This window comes from Saimiri boliviensis, chromosome 15, assembly GCF_048565385.1.
Source record: "Saimiri boliviensis isolate mSaiBol1 chromosome 15, mSaiBol1.pri, whole genome shotgun sequence".
NCBI lineage: Eukaryota > Metazoa > Chordata > Mammalia > Primates > Cebidae > Saimiri > Saimiri boliviensis.
Genome location: NC_133463.1, coordinates 36,665,421 through 36,687,236, shown reverse-complemented (window position 1 = coordinate 36,687,236; position 21,816 = coordinate 36,665,421). Strand labels below are relative to the sequence as shown.

At 34.9% G+C, this 21,816-nt stretch overlaps 1 protein-coding gene across 8 annotated transcripts in view; it reads right to left on the bottom strand.

Moving 5' to 3' along the window:
- Positions 1 to 1,071: 1,071 nt before the first annotated feature.
- Positions 1,072 to 21,816, bottom strand: part of NBN (nibrin) — a 49,642-nt gene continuing 28,897 nt past the window's right edge. For all 8 annotated transcript variants that reach the window (XM_074386897.1, XM_074386901.1, XM_003940510.4 and 5 more), the window contains 6 exons: positions 20,870 to 21,145; positions 18,828 to 19,272; positions 11,742 to 11,897; positions 8,892 to 9,005; positions 2,745 to 2,794; positions 1,072 to 1,254 (listed from right to left, as the gene is read on the bottom strand). In XM_074386897.1, the coding sequence (XP_074242998.1) occupies positions 1,224 to 1,254; positions 2,745 to 2,794; positions 8,892 to 9,005; positions 11,742 to 11,897; positions 18,828 to 19,272; positions 20,870 to 21,145 (1,072 nt within the window). In that variant the 3' untranslated portion in view covers positions 1,072 to 1,223. The remainder of the gene's footprint in view (positions 1,255 to 2,744; positions 2,795 to 8,891; positions 9,006 to 11,741; positions 11,898 to 18,827; positions 19,273 to 20,869; positions 21,146 to 21,816) is intronic.

Sequence of the window (21,816 nt, the reverse complement as noted above, 5' to 3'; positions counted from 1 at the left end):
CTATAGTAGAAATTGCAGACTGGCTCACCCAATTTCTGCTCCCTAGGAAGGCCAAGAAGCTTAAAAAAAAAAAAAAAAAACACCTTCATTTCCCTAACTCCCTTGCAGCTAGAGTTCCACTTGCAAGTTAATTTGGTTCTGGCAAGTAGATGCACTTCCTCAAGATTTGGAAGGTGAAAGTGATGTAGAGTCCAGCGTGGCCAGCCTCTTGTCCCTTCTATTGCTTCTGTTTACAAGGAAGTCATGAAAATATGGCTTCCATTCCTCAATGTTCCATTTCTCATTCTCCAGACAACTAAGCAGTTGCAGTGACTCTTGATTAGAGCTTTCTTCTTACTGGATCACAGGTATATGAATATATTATTGAACACAGAAATGAAATCACTTGTCAATAAAGTTTGAAGAAAGACACTGTTTCTTACCATCTCCCTTTAAGGTAGAAAAAGAAAACCACCTCACAATTTCTACTTTACAAGTAGGAAAACTAGGCCTCTAAACAAGCTCAAAACAGACCCATACCCAGCTCAGTAAGACTACCAAAAAGGGGCATGGGTCTTTCCACTCTGGTGAAAACTAAACCCACGTTTGATGAAGTCTCCACATGATATTCAGTTTCTAGTACTAGAATAATGTGTAGGTGACATCTGCACCACTGAAGCCATTTTGTTTGTTTGGCTCACTAGAGTTTAGGTAAGACTACAGCATAATGTAAAAGAAAAATATTAAAAGAAAAAAATTATATTGATATTCCTATGATTTTTAATCCTCTAAGTAAAAAAGCAAGGTGTAGAACACTGTGTATGTTATATTATCATTTGTGTAGGAAATTATTTAAAAATAGGAACTTGAATAGGAATTAAAAATCCCAAGATTCATAAGAAATGAGTATCATGAATTTTTCTCTGAGAGGAACCAAGTAGCTAGGATAGTGGTGGAAGGGTAGTCTTTACCTTACGTACTTTTAGAATTTTTAACTGTGACTGTATTAACTATTTAATAAAACACTTTTAAAAATGAAAAAAGAGATGCAATGACAAAGCCTTAAAACAAACAATAATTGTTACACAAGAATCAATGTTTTCTGCATTTTATTTAATAAAGTTAGGCCATAATATATTTGTAACTTAAATCTCCTCTATACACTGTATATTCATATAACCTTGTTAGCCTGAAGTAGATGCTTGCTAGTAAGTTTTTCCATGGCTCCTTTTCAAAATCCTTAGTTATCTTCTCCTTTTTACATTAGGATTGTATCTGCGAAGAAAGAAATGGGGTTAAACGATATTTAGATAAGGGATGGTATTTCTTTTAAAGGTAAAGGACTTTCAAACTGTAGTCACACTTTGGTAAATAGGATGGGAATGACAGTTTTGTCCTTAGGATCAGATATCAAACACTGACATTTTAATTTTCATTCATTCCTTTGATGTTTCTTTGATGAAAATATGGCAAACATCAAAAAAGCATAAATAACAAAAACCCTGTAAAGCTTTAAAATAATTAATGAAAACAGTTTACAAATTAAGGTATGTTTACACGTCTTTCTGTATGGCTTCAAAGATCCCCACTCCCCCCCACCACCCAAATAAAGCATATCATTTGCAAAAAAGAACATACATTATCTACCTAAAATGTAATTAGCATGTTACAGTATTTTCTCCCTTGGCAGTTAAACAAATATGGCTGAACAACCCATCTCATTTGACTACTTATGAAAAATCAGCATTGTTTGTCAACTTTTTTTTTTTTTTTTTCTGAGACAGGGTCTCACTCTGTCGCCAGCTGGAGTGCACTGGCATGATCTGGGCTCACTGCAACCTCCGCGTCCTGGGTTCAAGTGATTCTCCTGCCTCAGCCTCCTGAGTAGTTGGGATTGCAGGCAGGCACCACCACACCAAGCTAATTTTTGTATTTTTAATAGAGATAGGGTTTTACCATGTTGGCCAGGCTGGTCTCGAACTCTTGACCAGGCTGGTCTCGAACTCTTGACCTCGTGATCCACCCACCTCAGCCTCCCAAAGTGCTGGGATTACCCAGCCTGTTTGTTAACATTTTTATCAGCAATTTATACTGTCAATTATGAAATTAGAGAATCAATCTAATTGGCTGCAAAACAGACTCAAAGTATTTCTCTGTTCTGTCTTTAAGTTGGGAAAATATTACTCTCCCCTAGCTGGTATCTACCTCTAATAAAGTATTTTGTTAGTACTTCAGAGGCAATTATTATAATAGGTTTGTTAGGCCTGCAGGAATGCTGAAAATGTATTAAATCAGAATTAAATTATAACCACATAGTACAACTCTAAAACCTTCCACAAAACCTGCTTTGAAACTCTAATCCAGCTTTTTGTTTTTATGCATGTGCCAATTAAGACTAAACAAACAGTCTGGTATTTTACTTGTCTTAATTCAAAACTCATTTTAATCATAATTCTACTCAGAGCTAAAAAACTTCACAAATCTATACACCAATTTCACACAATTCAGGAAGCATATTTTTACCTGAATGCCCCACACAAATTTTAAGTATCTTATACTTAAACCCAAACCTCCACGCTATATCTAATAACCTCAATTAAGAGGTGCTTAAGTAATAAACACTTAAGTTAAAAATAGAACATCCTTTAGGTTAAGGGACTAGGTGTCTATGAGGATAGAAGAAACAAATTATTAATTTCTATGAACAGAACTAAATTTTATATACATCTTTCAAAGGTACATGAGAAAGCTGAATCAAACTTTACCTAAAAAGATCATCAGCAAGAGACTCTTCTTTTGCATGTTGATTTTGTACCTGTCAAAATTAACATAATTTCAAACATTTGGTCAGTGGTGAGTGAATGTAGAGTTAATGAACTGCTGTGCCGATAGATCACTATCATCTTTGAGATTTCCATACCCTGGAGATCACCAAGTCTATGAGTTCTTGCCTCTGCTGATCATTCATTCAACTGAGCCTCTTTATTTTCACTCCATGCCAAGATTATTGCAAAAGAGCTCTAACTAACCAACTTTCTCTTGCCAATCTCCACTCAAAAACAACAATGTATATTGCTAGCTTGTTGTGTTTTTAAACACTCTTTCCAGCAAAACCCTTTTACTAAATGAGATTTCAGTGCTTGGGGGTCAAACCATGGATGAGACTGAGAGGGCAGCATTTACCCCACCTTCAACTAGAGCAGTCTGACAACTAAGGGGGCTCCTGCCCTCTTGGTCCCAAAAGGACTTAGAAGCTACTGCTAAATTACTTCAAATCTGAAGTCCTTTTAAATACAAACTCGCTAAACTCCTAAAGCACCCTACAGAGTCAGGATCAAAAAACCCCTGTGCTGAGTACATCTTCCTGAAGTCCAGCTATGACCCTATCATTTGCCATTTGAAACCCTTCAGTGACTTCTCCCACCTACCAAGGAACACACAAACCCTTGGACATGACCCCCCTTGAAATGTACAAGGCTCTTCATAACCTGGTTCCATTTTACTTTCCTAATCCCTTCTTAACTTCCTCTTTGTGGACTCTGTATGCCAGTTAAAACTGAATCACAAAAAATAAAAATAAAAAAACAGAAAAACCAAACCCCAGAATCATCTAAGCACTCGTGACCCTCTGCTTTTGTTCATGTTTCTCCCTCTACCAAGAAAGTTAATTCCCCTTTTCCCTCTTCCAACATGTAACTATCTTTAAAGGTACATTCATTCAACACTTAGTGCTTACTCTGTTTCAAGGAACATGTTCTTCCCCTCTTTAGCAAAGCGTTCCTGAACTCCTTCTTTTAAAAATAATGTCTACTATAAAGAACTCCCCCAAAACTTCAGCTACAGAATTCCCAGGATGTTTATCAATTTCTACCTTCTGTTATAATTATTTATATTTGTACTCTATCCTCTTTAAAAGACCAGAAGTTCCTTAAACACAGATAGTAAGTGCTGACTTAATGTTTTTGATAGTTTCTTGGAAACTGCAACTGAAAGTGAGATGACATATAGCAAGTCCTTGAATCATATTGTTTTGTTGTAATAATGAGAACAAATATGGGTTATGTAGGTTTGCCTAAAGTTGCAGTTTCCAAGAACCTACTGACAATGTTAAGAACTTACTGTGTTTATTTTTACTGTTATTAATTTATATTTGCATACTTCCAGATACTATCTTAAACTCTTTATATATATTAAAAATCTCAATCTTCATGTAACTTCATTATTACTATTATACTATCATCTCAATTTTAACCAATGAAGTAACAGAGATTTAGGTTAGGTATTTGCAGAAGATAAGAGAACTCCGATGGAATAGCTGGGATTTGACCAGGTCTACCTTAATAAGAGAACCAGCTCTTAACCAAGCTGCCTCAAGGCTTCTGAATCTCTGGAGCAAGCCTAAAGAGTGACTTGCAGGGATTTGTTCTTACAAACTGATTTTTCCATTCATATAGTGAAATAAAATTACATCTTATCTTTTTATATTTTCTAACAGGGATAGCAGAACATAAATGGAAAGACATGATTTTGTTAAAACAGTGTCAAAATAACTGCTAGTATTAATATCTAAGAATATTTTTCCAAATATTCTTAGTGGTATCCTGGGGAATAATTTTAAAGTTGTTGCATAGTAAAGAAAAACCAGTGAGGAGAAAGAGTTTTATTTCATATATTTTAGTAAAAACATTATATATAATAGTATGAAGAAACAGAAATGCCTCATATTACTGGCATTTTTCAGAGGTCTGAGAGAACTACTTTTCACAGTCTTTCAAATTCAAATCAGGTTGTATATAGTTCAAATAAATTTTATGTTTGATGTACACAATGAAAATATCCTAAATTCAAGGGAACTTCAGGAACTGACCAAGTGATTCTTAAAACTAAGCCTGGGTCTGCAGCAGAGGTAGAGAAAGAAGGGATGAAAAAGAAAAATAGGAAGGGAATATAAAAAAAGAATAGCTGGGGCAGACGGAGAAATGAGATGGCAGCACAGAACACTTACATTAACAAGCAGTATCCACGCAGCAAAAGAAAGTCAAGTCTGTTACAGAGTAAGTCCTAACAATAGCACCTAAAATGATTCTAGCAAAAAGAAGCAATTTGGTGAAATAAATCTAGAACACAGCCCCTCTAATTTCAATGAAATAAGCAAAAAAATGCAAAAAAGTCGCAGCTGTATGATATACATCATTCTCTCAACTTCTCTCCCATCGAAAATTAATCTAACAAAACTTGATCGTCATAACAAGAAGAGTTTAAGTCACGCCACATACTTAAAAAGTACAGCTGTGTAAAGAACCAAATGATTGTGACACAACTGATTCCTAATACTGTCCCAATCCATTAAAGTGCCACAGAACTGGCCAAGCCTGAGGATTCTTACTAATTGGGGAAAAGGTGCCTGAACAGGGAAAACAGTTGCTAGTGGGCTGCCGGGAAGGGAGTAACGGTATGGAAGGTGAAGAGCTGGGATTGACACTGACCAAACGCAGAGGCTCCAGGGATCCTTAAGAAATTAGGTAAATAACTTAATAAGGCTAGGTTATTATCTTTTGAGACAAGGCACACTCCTGATACAGGACATTTAATTAAAATCCCAGGGGACAGCTAGCCCAAGCTGCACACAGCTCCAGCTGAGAGAATCCTCTCCCAGATTCAATGTCTTCCGACAAGAGAAACTAGACGGGACATGCCATGTGCCTTTGTCTGTTTCACCATGATGCCATACTGGCAGTGAGGCACAAGGGAATTCTGTTATTTTTTATTTTATTTATTTATTATTATTATTATTATTTTGAGATGGGGTCTTGTTCTGTCACCTACGATCAATCATGGTTCACTGCGACCTTAAACTCCCAGGGTCAAGCAATCTTCCCACGTCTGCCTCCTGAGTCGCTGGGACTATGGACACATGCACTACACCATGCCCAGCTAATTTGTCGTGCTGTTTTTTTTTTTTTTTTTTTTCCTTTTTGTAGAGGCAGAGTCTCAAGATGTTGCACAGGCTAGTCCTGGGTTCAAGTGATCCTACCACCTTGGCCTCCCAAAGTGCTGGGGTTTCAGTCATGAGCCACACCACTGTGCCTGGCTGAATTCTGATCACATGGACCAGCTAAGAACGTTAGAAATAATTTTGATTATACTCAATTTCTGTCTCACGAACTGGCTTCTGAGTGTAATCCCTACCTAAGATGGCATATGATCCTTTATGTAGCAAACAGGGTATCTGGATAGGATATTTCCCTTTACCCAAGCGAAGACAAAAAACAGGGAAGCTACTCCATCTACTAGAAGAAAAAAAAAAAGAGAGATATTGGAACAGAACATGCAAAAAAACAGATAAACAACCTAATCTGCAGGAAATAATCCATGAATAAAAAGTAAAATAGAAACATGAAAGCAATGAAATGACAAAAAATTAGATGATAATACAAAAATGAAAGAACAAATGCTAAGTAAACAAACTGAGAACCATAACAGCCTTTCAGAACTAAATTAATTAGAAATAGCTAACACTTTCCACTGTTATAAATGATCTATACGTAGTATCTGATTTAATCCTCATCTGTCTGTGAAATAAAGGTACTATTATTATTCTCATTCGGCACAGAAGGAAAGAGGAATTAAGTAATTTGCCTAAGGTCACAAACCTGGCGAGAAACATTACAGTCACACCTGAAATATAAATTTCTGATACAGTGAAAGAGCCTAAGAAAACCACAGTGAATGCAGAAAAAATAGATGCGGAGGACAAAGGTAATCCAATAAAAGGATAGTCATGTCTTAAATGTAGACAGCCCAGCAAATATAAAATATTTTAAAATATATAATAGAAAAAAGTTCCTTGGAAAAGAGAATGATACCTGCAAATCCAAACAGCATACTCTATGTCAGGAAAAAGTAAGGGAGAATGATCAATACTGAGATGTACTCTTGAGTATTACTGGCTTTCAAGCGTAAGAAAGACAACTATAAACATGCATGCAAATTACCTAAAAAGGGGAAAAATAGGACTGGCATAAGGTGAGGGAGGCTAGGTGGAAGGAAGTACTAATAATGTCCTCAATTTTCACTGTAGGAAGCCAACAAATAGTTGTATCTGAAGTGAAATATGAAGTTTAAAACAACTACCAATTCCAACTTACAGTGATTTTTATAGTTTTCTCCCTTAATATTAGACAGATCTCACAAAATAAAATATCTTGGAGGGAAGAAACACCTATAGAAATTCAGCAGTGGCTTCAGTTTAACTTCCTATCAATGCCTCTCCCTTCCTTCCCAGTGTGTCCCTGCCTCTTACTACTCCTCAATGAAAAGATGTCTGGAATATTTTTCACTTAACTGTTTAAACAGGTAAATTAGGTTTTCACATCTTCACTCTTTGTGTACTGCCATAATTCTGTGGAATGTACATTTTATAAAATAATAAAGCCAATTATTCTTTCAAAAAAGAAAGGATGTGTTTCCATTCTTTCATTTTTTGAAAATAAGTATCCTGAGTGACCTTAACAACTCTATTTTTATAAGTGACTTTCCTAAATAACCCTTATTTTTAAATAACTGATTAAAAAAGCATTTTAAAATGTGAATTACACTATACCCACTATAAAGCAAAATAAGAAACCCTGAGAGGTGAACAAGGACGACAGTCAGCTTTTGCCTTGCCCTATGAGTATCTGCAAGTCATGAAAAACCTGAACTCTGCTTTAATGTCTATATATGAGTGATATGAAAGAAAATCCAAGATGGTGACTTTAATAAAAGACCTAGCACTAAAGGAAGAAAGAGAAATAAACCTTACAACACAGAAGAAGCTAGCAAAGAAACTGCCCATCTTCATCCTGGCACTTAGTGAAGGAAAGAAATAAAAATCTCATTTGAGGTTTCTAATGATAAGCCGTCCTTCATTCACCCAGGCTTCTGGTCCAAATATTAATACATATCAACTGCCTGGGTGATTCGAAGAATCATAAGAAGAAATTTTAATATAAAGTGGTCTAATATTGGTAAACGACTGGAAGATAATAAAAAACATATCTTTTCTAGAGGACATAAATCTGAATTTAAGACTCAAGAAAACCCAACAGATCAAGTTCTAAAGAAAACAACCAGTTCACATTCAAAAAATCACAAAGCATAAACTTGAAAACAAGTTATCACAAGAGCAGAAAACAGATCAACAAACATTTTAGGTAATGGTATCATTACTCAAAGAATATAAAAGGGGAAGCTTAAAAAAACAGCAAGGAAGAAGATTTAGAAAGGAATAAAACAGACTTCCAGTAATGAAAAAATAAATGAATGGATGCAATGCCAACTAGAATGGGAGAAATAGTAAATTGGAAGACCATCTGCAACAATTACCAAAAATATAACCCAGAGAAACAAAGAGATGAAATATACAGGAAAGACGTTAAAGCAAACGGAAAAGAAAATTTAACTTGTGTCAAATTGGAATTCCAGAAAAAGGTAACAGGGAAAACAGCAAAAAGGTCATTAATATTTAAGAAAATGAATGAGAAATTTTCCGAATTGTTAAAACACAATTCCCAGATTTAAAAAGGTCAGTCCCTTTGACATACTATTTAAGATGTATTTGTAATATCCTCCACATTCTTTTAGTTTCCTTTAAATTTTTGTGGCTTTTATCCCCCTCTTTTCATTAGGACATAAACTGAATTTCTTAGGTCTTACTGTTTTTCTTTTTTTAACAAAAATAAATTTTGTATTCCTTTAAAGAAGTTTTACAGAAAGGTATAGATTAGTACTCTGTAACTCAGGAATTTTTCTGAACAAATGTATTTATGTCACTTATTTTAAGTTTGATTTTGAGAAGAATTTGCTTGAAGGCGACCATAAGGGACCAACGTGCAATGGAAACAAGTTCCTAGGCCTCACTCCCTCCTGACCTCCATTTCCCGCCTTAGCCAGTCTTCTAGCTCTGCATTCTTTCGAGCATGATGAGCTATTAGAGCTGATCCTCCAATGATGTGCGGAAGTTTTCCTGCTCCAGGATATGTGACCTATTGAATAATAAAAGCAGTACAGTTAAACATATTAACAAACAAAGATGACCATTTTTTTAAAAGATTAAAAAGCAAAGATTGTAAATCACGTATAAGTGCCAAAGATGTTTATCTTCTATAAATAAAAGTAAGAGAGCAGTAACTCTGTTCTAAATCCATCTGTTTTTCCCCTTATCTTTTATAGCTATTACTATATACAGATCTGGACATGTCATAGGAGTTATATATTAAAAATAATTTAACATTTTTAATTTGGAATTTTTATTTTAAAATGGCCTTACCTTATTTAACAATTAAAACAAGTCAAGATGAACACAGACACTACAAAATAAAGCATTATATTTTGTTCTAATGACTTCAAAGCTTAAGCTCTAATACTGATGAAAATTTAAAACTTTTCAAAAGCTTCCAGTTCACAAGAGTCCTAGCAGATGTTGGAGATGCCAATAATTTATACTTTTAATTGATATTTTGTTTAAAGATGTGCTTTAAGAAAAGCAAATTCCATGTAAAAATGCATATCAAGATAATTGTTAATACTGTATTTAGGAAGTAACAGATCCCTAATATTTGCTTTTAAATTCTAATATATGAAGTAGAAAGAGAATTTTAAATTAATTTTCACCACTAAGCAATATTTTAAAAGTTTAAAAAGAGCCATGGCATTGATTTGGAGGTGTCTTTTGTGTTGCTGTTGTTTTTTTGTTTTGTTTTTGAGACACGGTCTCTCTCTGTCACCTAGGCTGGAGAGTGCTGTGTGAGGAGACAGAAAATCACCTGGTGACCACTGAACAGGCCCCAGAGACAAAAACTTCTTATCTGAGCAATTTGGAAGGGAGCAAAGACCAACTGGTGACCATCAAACAGGCCAACTGGAGGTAAAACTCTGTACCTGGGGAATTTAGAAGTAATCAAACTTCCCTAGTATCTAAAGTTGGCATCTGATTCCAGGCTTCTTTCAACACATATAGGTAATTGAAATTCTTATACATCTCTGGAATCCCATGCTGAAACACATTTTACAATCGAAAGCTCCCATCTTAAGGTCCAAATATTCTCTTGAGAATCTGCCATGGTGCACTGAGTCCTCTCGCTGAGGCAAGAGCACTATTCTGCAGTGTTCTTTCTAATAAACTCTCATTTTCCAAATATATACTGTTGCTGGTAAATTCTTTTTACCAACCCAGGCGCTGACCACTTCCTGGTACTGGGGCACTGATACCTGGCCTGGCACAGTCGTGTAATCTTGGCTCACCGCAACTTCCACCTCCCAGGCTCAAATGATTCTCTGACTTCTGAGGTACCTGGGACTGCAGGTAGACATCACCATGCCTAGCTAATTTTATCTTTTTTTGTAGAGACAGGGTTTCACCATATTGCCCAGACTGGTCGCAAACTCCTGGGCTCAAGCCATCCACGTGCCTTGGCCTCCCACAGTGCTGGTATTACAGGTGTGAGCCACCAGATTCAGCATGATTTGGGGATGTAAAGAATTCCGACAAATTCCTGCACTAGTATCAATCCCATTAAACATATTTCTATACAAATTTTGGATTGGATTTCTTCTGCAGTTTCAGAACAGATTACTTGGTTAAGGACAGCAGTATTTTTAAGCATTCTAAGTATTTCCAAACCACTTTCCAGAAGTTTATATTAGTCATACTTCTTCAGTTATTAATACACCACTCTGTGCCAATAGCAAACATTATTGCTTTTTCTTTGGTTAAACTATAAGAAATGTCTTTTGAATTCTGATTTAACAACAAGATCTTGTAACACAGTATTAAACATGAAGTAACCATGCAGTAAGAATACTTTTGTGCTACTTGTGAGCCAAAGATACAGGGTGAGAAAAAGTGGTGTTAAACAAAAAGGGATCGTGGTGCCATTTAAGTGGAAGATATTTCCATCTTCTGCTCAAAGTAGAAGAGATTCTTCCCATCAAATGGAGTTCAGAACCCTTTAGATACTATCATAGTAGGTAGAAAACAAATTTAACTGTGAAATATTAATAGTAAGTGCTTACAGTAGGGAGAAAAACCTATACTACCTCACAGTCATGACAAGATCATGTTATAGAGAAAGGCAGTTTTTCACAAAAATTACTTTTGGATAATCATTGTACTCTGATCAAATGCATCACTAAAACCTAGCAGTCAGAAGTAGGTCTGGAGCAAAAAGCAAATATAAGACAACAAAAGAATAACTATTGGATAGAAGTCATTTTTTAACCATTACCGGTAAAATAAATATCAGTGTCTTAATAAGCAGAAACTCAGGCCTTATGGTCATACTCAGCATATATATTTATATTGTGTGTTATATGTAAACATAAAAAAAGACTACTGTTTTAATTATTGAATATGCTCAGTTATTTTAAATACATTTTAATCTTCATAAAGTCCTGAGCTAAAGAGCCTCTTCAGGCAGTTGTAGACCAGTATTAGACTAACAGAGAAGATCCTGTGATTATCGAAAAACTTCCTAAGGTAAAGAAAACCAGATAAACAGCAACCTGTAAAGAATTCAATTTTGATGAAACCTATTTCATTCTAGGTGTTCAATATACTCATTAACTGTAAGTTCATGTCCTTCCTAGAGGAATTTTTAAACCATTTTAAGCAGAATAAATAACATCGGTTTTCAATATAAACTGCTTTTTTGTTTAGCAACATTAGTATTTCTAAAAACATTTCAAACACTGTCCTCTTGTGATACAGTTGAAATACCTACCTTTTTGAATTTCTTGAAATTTTTTACTTGACCATAATCATCACTTATGCCAGAAAGATTTCTGGAAGTAGAGTTTTTAATCACCAGTGATTTAAATTCAGTCAATAACAGTTTTCTTGGAAGCATCTCACTTTCATCCTGAAGTCTGTCATTGTTCTTAAACAGGGTTAAGATGGATAGGTAAGAAAGAGAAGAAATAACAAGGAGAAGGAAAGTTACTTGTCATTTGGGAATCTATAGAAAAAAGTTCAAATGCCTGAAAAAATAGTAAAAATGTTTTATTTCTGGTACCTGAATTTTATATTTGGAATCAAATCGTATCTGATTCAAAATAAGGAAACTACTTACTCAAACGTTCTATAACTTTGGAAACATTTATAACATAATCTGTGACAGAAGGCTAAAAACTGAAGGATTTTTAACTTAGTAGGTTATTCTAAGAAATATCATCTCAATAAACAATTTGCCTCCAGATACATGTTTTATTGACACACCATCTCAGCATTGTCTGCTTTTCATTAAATGTACACTGAGATTATTATATATTCTGTTCTCCAGGTGCTCATCTACTTTTCCTAAACTTTCAGGATTCTCAATAGTTTGTATTTTTTATTATTCTTTACATCTCAAAAAACCAATCATCAATTCTGGACATACTACCTTACTAATTGACACAAGATTAATAGCTGTTAAATTCTGAAGAATTTAAATGCCTGAAGAGTTCTTCCTGTTATCTTTCAACTGCTGGATGAGATTCTTGGCTTCATGTCATTTACTATTAACTAGTTACATATCAACATTGTTATAGCTGCTTAAGGTAAGTTCTTAGTTATCTTAGTTCTTTTAACTGCTGAACTATGTAATTAATACGCAAATTGCTAATAGGTCTAAGATAAAAGCAGTCAGAAGAAAAGGTTCATCTGATAGTGACAGAATGTAATCAGGACACTATTAAGAACAGTCTAAACTTTTAGAGTTTACAAATATTTTACATACATTATTTGATATAAACCCTGCTAGAAAAGTGTCAACCTCATTTTATAGAGTATTTGAGGTTCATAAATGTGAAAATTACTTGTTCACAGCCACATATCTAAGGTGAGAAGGCAGGGAATTATACCCCAGCTTCTCTCTATTCTCTTTTCACCGCATCATAGTTGTAATATAATCAATCCATTTCCAGAGGAGGCACAGTCATGAAGCAAGCCAAAATTATTGAAAGAGAAACAATCCTAAGAATGTAAAATGACAAAAATTGATAAGATGACAGTCTCTGTAAGCCAAATCTGTATAAAAATTACTAAAACTTTTCTCACAGATATTTCTTTAGTTGACCATTGTGATTCTTTCTTAAGCTCACGTTTCATCCCAATCTCATTTTCTGGCTTAAGAAATAAAACAAAAAATACCATTCATAGGAGTTATAAAATTCTATCACTTCCTGGCCTTTTGAATAAGATCAAGTGTAAAATGCTACCTTTCTAAAAACTTAAAAGAGATATTCATTCATGTTATGTATGCCCAGATGTTTGGCTTTCAACTGTCTTCCCTAAAGAAATTATGAGATGAAAATATATATTTTGAAAGAGATACTGCAGTATAAGAGCAAATAATTGGGAATTTCCCGCTCTGGGTTCCCCTCCCACAGCAGTGTGGGAATTGTCTTCCCTCTCTGTCTCTCTCTCTCTCTCTCTCTCTCTCTCTCTCTCATAAATTGCTCTTCTGCAAAACAAAAACAAACAAAAAAAGCAAAGAATTGGAAGCAATCTAAATCCATATAAATAACATGCTTAGGGAATATTTGACAATATGAGAAAATTATTATTATGAGTAAATTTAAAATGACTACAGAATTACATTAACAGCCTGCAAAATAAAATGCAAAGAGAAAATACCAAAATATTAACCATGGTTGTCTGTAGATGGTAGGATTATCAACAAACTGTGAGTTCATTTTATTTTCCACATGTCTGTATGATCGTGTATTACTTTTGTAATAGAAAAAGAAACATTTTAAAGAATTCATTTAGGATTACAATGTAATCTTAAATCATACTTTTAAAGAAGAAACAGTTACTTTAACTGTTCAAGATATTTATCTGTAATAAAAGTGAAGACTGCCTTGTATATAGTTATAGTATCTTTCTTTTTTTTGAGACTGAGTTACCCAGGCTGGAGTGCAATGGCGTGATCTCGGCTCACCGCAACCTCCGCCTCCTGGGTTCAGGCAATTCTCCTGCCTCAGCCTCCTGAGTAGCTGTGATTACAGGCATGCAACACCACGCCCAGCTAATTTTTTGTATTTTTAGTAGAGACAGGGTTTCACCATGTTGACCAGGATGGTCTCGATCTCTTGACCTCGTGATCCACCCGCCTCAGCCTCCCAAAGTGCTGGGATTACAGGCTTGAGCCACCGCGCCCGGCATATCTTTCACATTAACATGTCTGGATCATGTCCTAGACTAAACAATACTACATAAATGGCTAATGCTTTCAGTAAAAACTATAATTCTCTTAGATGCAAAGCAGTGGGCGTAACATTTTATATCGCAATTTCACTAATACAGCAATAAATGATAAAAATTTTTAAAAGGAGGTTGGAAAGGACTGAAAAACAAATGTACTTTGTGCTTGCCTACAGAGTAAAGAGAGTATTTCAATCAATAGTTAGGATTAAATGTATGTTTCAAGCCTATCAAGTGCCATCTTACTTAGGTTGAGCACTTTGACATACAATTTACAGAAAGTTGTTATCAAAGGCAGTACATTTTACTCCCTTTATACATTCAGAATACAAACTCCCTTTATATACCTTCTCCCTATCTTACTCTACTCTCTCAAAGTTGTTCATCCTCCTTAGCAAGTTTTGATTTTCCAACTCAGAGAATCATACCCTCAGACTATAAGCCTGGGAATTATCTTTTATTCTTTCCTATCTATTTACTTCCTATACAAGTAAATCGCCAAGTCTTGGGGATTCAACCTCAATGCCTATCAAACTGCCTTTTATATTAGCAGGCACAATTCCTAGAGTAACTGAATAACTGAGTGAATTACACAGTGAAAGCTGACATAAGGAATAGTCAAAAGAGCAAGGTAGACCTGTGTTTTAGTCCCAGTTGTCAAAAGCTACCTATGTGACCTCGGCAAGTTACTTAACAACTCCCACTGTCAGTTTCTACATGTGTTCAATAAGTATATATTAACTACTTCATTGTAGGGTTGCTGTAAATATAATAATGGTATCCAATAAGTGGCTGCTACTACTACAGAGTACTGGAAAATGCTATCGTTTTAAGAATTTACTACTGGGTATTGAAAAACACTAAATAAAAATGCTTAACTTGAGATAGGAGAGTGGAATGAACGGGAAATATACTGCAGACATGGTGGGTGCTGTTAAGCTGAAGAATGTTAATAAGGATCTTCAGTCAGTTTTGCATTTTATGGAGACTGGGAAATTGAAAGTAAGGCCAAGACTCAGGCACAGCTATCATTTATATAAGGATAAAGTACTAGCAGGAATATTAAGCTAATAGTTTTCCATTTCAGCTGCTAGGAAATCTTACAGACATGCTATAATCTATCTTTAGTTCCAAAAAAAAAAAAAAAATGACTCTTTAGTTCCAAAAACAGAAAAAAATGACAGTTCTACCATCAACATCTTTTGGAAACTGCCTTTCGGAAATGTAACTAAGGATTCCAACACCAAAGAGAAGTATCACATTTTTTGCTTTCATAAAATTGCAAAAAAAAAGGGGGGGGGGAGACTTCAATAAAAGGTTAAGAAGTATTTTTCTCCAATAGTCACTTCTGTACCTAAAAAAATTAAGCACAATTCCGTTAATCCATGAGATTCACAAGGACTTTCAGACAAGTTCTTAAAATGATAAAAATAAAATAGTTTTTAAAAATAACATTACATTGAAAACAGAAATACTTTTGTACCTATTACAGATTCTTACTAAAAAAAATTATAGTGCTGGAATACTGTGATTTAACTTGTAGTAGTCATCCCCGTGGTATTCCTGGGGAATTGGTTCCATGACTTCGCATGGACATCAAAATCTATGGATGCTCAAGTCCTTAATAAAAAATAGCATAGATTTGGCCAGGCATGGTGGTTCATGCCTATAATCCAAGCACTTCAGAGGCCAAGGAGGGTGGATCATGAGGTCAGGAGATTGAGACCATCCTGGCCAACATGATGAAACCCTGTCTCTACTAAAAATACGAAAATTACCTGTGTGCTGTGGTGGTGCACACCTGTAGTCCCAGCTACTCAGGAGGCTGAGGAAGGGAAATCGCTTGAACCCGGGTGGTGGAGGTTGCAGTGAGCCAAGATCTGCACCTGCACTCCAGCCTGGTGACAGAGCAAGACTCCATCTCAAAAAAATAAAAAGAAAAAGAAAAGACAAAAAAAAACAGCACAAATTTTTGCATATAATCCAGGCACATCGTCTCATATTCTTTAAATCATCTCTAGAGTACTTATAATACCTAATACAATGTAAGTGCTATGCAAATAGTTGTACTGTTTAGGAAATAATAATTTTTTAAAAGTCTGCATGTGTACAGATGCTTTTTTTCCCCAAATACTTTCAATCAGAGGTGTAAAATCCAAGGATGTGGGACCCATGGATACAGAGGGCCTACTGTGTCGCAATTAGAGATATCGCAATTGAGTGTGTCACAATCAAATTGCTATTCTCTCTCCAAAAGCCTATGACAACACATTTTATATTGAAATTTTCATTTCAAATGTCATGAATTCTGAAGCAGTAAAATAAAGGAAAAATGGAATTATGCTATAGAATCACAGGGCAAAATAAAATAATTTATTTCCTGATACCATTATACTTCATATAAATCTTACATATTAAATGAAAAGTGTTTCTGGTCTATGAAAGACTCATGGCTCCCATGTCAAGAGTGTACAGTGCTCAATTCTTGACTTTCCCTGTCTGTGTTCTAATGCCCATTGCCCTGACATGAGCCCTGGGAGAAAGTGCAGTGAAAACAGGTCTTCAGGAAGATCAATTAGCAGTCATCCAGGATGAGCCAAAGAGTGCTGTTACAAACTAAAGCCACAACCATTTCCAGACAGATTTGTGGCCACCGTGAGCAGTAGACTAATCTGGGATGGAATTTAAGAGAAAATAGGGGGACTGGGTGGCTACTTCAAAGAATATTAAAGTACGTACTAGGACAAGAAGACTAAAGAAAATAAGAACATATCAGACAAAGTCAGAAATAAATACAGAAGAAAAGGAAGGGAAATGCATTTCCAAAGGTGTGGCCAAAGTAATGTAAAAAGTGCCTAATTTTCTTAACACTTAAATGTAATATTAAGTAACCTGAATACAGATTCTGAAACAGTCTGGAGCTATAGTGACAATGTAAATTCATAATGCAACAGAATAAACACAGCTTTATAAACAGATGTAAATGTATTCAGCTTGGCAAATCATGTCTTGGATTTCAAAAAATGTCACATTAAACTAACTTACCTAGCTCTCCACTATAGTAGAAATTACTACAGAAGTGACTTACCAAATATATAAACCTCTTGTTTCACTTAATGCTTCTGTGAAATGAGAGTCAGTCTTAAATCCTTCACAATGAAAACTTTGCCTCTGAAGTTCCCACTCTGGATGCAAAATGCAATCTGGTAACATCAATTCTCTCTTCCTAAAATACAACTCTTTATCAAGGATAGCAATGTGCCAAGCTTAAAACATTCCCAGACACTTCTAGATTGAGGATAGGAAGGGGCTAAATTATATTCAATTCTAGTCAATAACAAAAGTTACTAAGTTGGGTTTCTAAGAAAGCTCCTTAGAAAACAGGGAGGAATTCAGCTGGAAAGGCCTTTCCCCTGTCCCCTCATCATCGCATTTTTCCTCCCTGGAAAGCAGACATGATGGCTGGAGGCATCCTCTCAAAGAGCAGAAAGACAGGCACCCAGTAAATTAATACCACGGGAAGCAGCTCTCGTTATCTAATTCCAGGCTACTTTTATAGAGGAAGAAAGATCCTATCTTATTTAAGCCACTGAGTTAATTTTTTAAAATATCAAAGGAATTCTTAGCTAACACACTGAGGGAACTTATCCCGGGAAGGAAAACCAGATGTACTGAATGAAAATCTCTGGAGCTCTGGCCTGGGAATTTATATTTTTAAAAAGCTTACCATCTGACCTCAGTGCAGCTGGTCCACAGAAGGGCATTTAAGATTCACACTAAAGAAGTAACAAAGAATAGGGATCCCCTTCCCTATATGAAGATAACAATATACGGGCCAAATAGGACATTTTGTTTTTTGAATAGCAGTTATAGATTTATAAGGTCCTTGATACACACTAGGTTCTCAACTGCTTAACTAATGAACTGTAACTTCCATTCACTTATTCCTATTTTTACACCTATTGCTGTCCTTATTCTGCAGATGTTATATAGGAGGGGATGACTACAGCCATGAATGAATGGAGCTAATGAACCCATGTGGAAGATCAGAATATTGAAGTTTTACTTCATCAGGTCTGTGCTCTCATCTAAAAGAGCTAACAAATCTATATGGGTCAACCTACTGATGTATATGAAAAAGAAAATAATCGCAAGTGTTTTCATAGATCAAAGTGGGTAAGACAAATTAACAACATTCAGGAAAATAGACAAGGACATTAAAAACCTAAATGAAAATGAAAATTCTTAGTGATGTTATATCCTAAAAATTTAATGAGTAGATACTTTATCAACTTCATCCTTCTGTGTCCTGTTTCTTATACTGAAGTATCTCCTATGCTTATCATAGCCAAATGTCTTTTATAATAGTACGGCCTAATTTGGAAATCTATTAAAACAATCTCATATGAAAGTTTAATTTGTGGTCATTTATTTTATACTGTTAAAGAATCACTGTATTTTTAACATTTACCATTTACCTTATTATCCTACAAATTCCTATACTTTAACAGTACTGAGTGTTAAAGACAATGGATGCTCATGTTGTCAGTACAAAATCTAAACTATGTATTAACATTCTAAGCTTCTATGTGCTATACGGTTCATTTAAAATGTTACTTACAGATATTTTGCTACTTTCTGGTACTGCTTCATCACTGAAAGTGTCATTTGTTTCTATATCCATCCTTGGCCTTTTCCTAATACTGACATCTTCCTCTTGTTTTTGAACTTTCACATCAATTTCTAACTCTGGTTTTGTGTCCTTGAATAACTGTTCCAATACTTCATCTTCTATGGCCACATCATCCATTTCTCTTTTTTTATTTGATCTTAGCTCTTCTGCAGAATGAGATTTACTGGCAGAATTTTTCACACTGGATTCTAAATCTGTATCTGTAAATAAGTTATCTGACTTTTTGTCCACAGGCTCATTCCGAGATAGATGCTGCTCCTTATTTTTCCATAGTGAGGGTGTAGCAGGTTGTGTTTGTTCTAAAAGAGAACAAGACATTTCTATTCTTGCTGATTTGCATGAAGACATTTCTTGATTTTCTTCATCCCTTTCCCTTAGATTTTTAAAAAAAGAAGAGAACAAAACAAGAAAATGAACACAGTGAAGTAATCTTTTAGTTTGGCAATATTTATCACTCCATCCACTTAGTTCACAATGTACTCTTGATTTTATTTAATAATATTATTGATTTTATTTAACAATATTACTGGAAATCAACAAATAGACATTTGACAACAGTGCAGAACTCATGCACATTCTGCTGGTTTCATAGAACTGATGGACTCTGTGACTAAAGCAATATGGAGATCTCTATCTTCTCTGCTTAAGTTGCATTAGTTGATAAATCATAGGAAAAGGCAGAAAAATATAAAAATACAAAGAACCTGTTGCCAGGAGACAGCAGCTTACTTTATAGTAAGGTTGTGGGCAAGGAAAATTATCCTGGGAATATAATCTGATGGGGTAATGAGAGAGGGATTCAAGATATTAAGTCAGAGTGACTAAATCTAGAATATGGTACTGACTGTATACTGCAAATGCTGTGTGAATATATCACTAAAAGGTTTCTATACAATACTGTATCATTCATTCAATAAATACTGAACACTTTATGCAAACTACACTAAGCCCATAGAGGACACAAAGACCTGGGACTCTGTTCTCCAGTTTATTGGATTCATGTTGAACTAGAACAGGCAACCCAATATTCTATTAAAACTAATTTAATGCCAAGGTACTGGAAAAATCAACCAATTAAAAGATTTTTGTAATAATTTAGATGGTCAGAGTTTGAACCTGGCAATAGATGGAAATGGAGGGAATGATGACACTGAAAATGACAAACAATAATGCTGATTTTGGGAGCCAGAGGACAAAGAGTCAAAAATTGTAACAATGTAAGCTATTATACTACAAAAAAAAAAAAAAAGCCACACACATTCAATGAGGTCTGTTACTTGGGAAACAGCATGAAACCCCTGTGGAAAAGGAGAAGTGAAGCTTAAAGGAAAAATTAGGGCCAGATGTGTTGATCGTCTGTAATAAAGTCTCAAAACCTGAAGGTAGAGCATACAGAGTATAAAGAGCAATAGGGGGAAGAAAAGTCCTCCAAAGTTCATATAGAAATGGAAGAAATAACATCATCTTTTTTGAGAAGCTTAACAGTGACAGTACAGGACAAAAGGCAGTAGTAGCTAGAGGAAGAAACCAGGTCAAGAGAACGTTTTCAAAAATAAAGGTGAGATTGAGCTTTTGAAAACAGAAGAAAAAAATCTAGGATGATCAATATATTCAAAATATGGAGATTAAGAAAATAATTGATGGAATAAGGTCCTAGAGGGAGTGAGAGAGGTTATCAAGGAAAACAGTAGAAATGCGATTTTAGAACTGAGATGGGGGTTAGTTCTCATTCAAGAGAAGTGCAGCAAGTAAAACAACACGTAAGTACCTGCATAAAAGGAGATGAAGGAGAATCTGTCTACTGGCTCTAGTAAAGGAGATCAGGGACATTTCTGAGAGGGAAAGGGGCCAAAAAGCCTCAGCAGGAAAAGCATACTTAATCAGAACACACTAAACAATACCATGCTACAACAGTATAAAATATTTTCATATTTTTTTCAGAGACATGAGAGAAGTTATCAAAAACAGACCTTTTTTTGGTAGACAGCTTAAAGTAGTTTTTGATGGAGTTGGTCTGCTGTTGCTGAGAAGCCCTATCTTTACTTGTATTTACACTTGGGAAATTAGTTGGTGAAAGCTGATAGTTTGGAATTGTCATCTTAACCAAAGGATTTGATACCATACTATTATTATTACAGCTTGTTTTGCAGGACTCCTTTATAGTGGATGTGTCTTGTGAAAGCATTTTGAAATTTTGTTCCATGTTGGAGACTTTGATTTCTTTTGGCCTTTCACTCAAATCCATACTGTAGGAAAAAAAAAAAAAGAATGCAAGGTAAACAATCAAGTTTATAGCAGCTTTAATATAGAAACAAAGATGGTTAAATAGTTCTAATGTAAAATAACTTTAAGGTAATTTTTAGACAATAATCCACTGAATATATTTTACCATCCCAAGAAAGCAACTCCTTTGTGCCTAAGCATCCTGTGAAAAGACGACACCTTACTCTTCTTCACCTCCTTCAGTACATATTGTTGCACTACTATAAACAACTGCCAAACACACACAGAATACCAACTTAGGATAGCCTATTGTAAGTTAAACAAGGTGATAATCCTAGGCAATTTGAGTTTTATTTAAAAAGTTTAAATTATTCCCACGTAAAGTACTATTACTATGGTACTTTTATCATTACTTATAGTACTTTTTAAAATTAAAAATGGAAAATCAGAAAAAAATCACATATAAGATTTCAGGTCACTGTGAACTGATATTATTATACTTCAGCCAGATGGCAGTCTCTAGAATAGAACTCTAGATTACCAGAAAAATATTTTAAACATACATGCAAGGAGTTTTACAAAGTATGGTTAAGTATGTTGCCTTTGCTATTCTTATTTTACAAAAACAAAAACAAAACAAAAACCAACAACAACAACAAAAGAACAAGAGGTCATGCTGTCATTGAAGCAACTT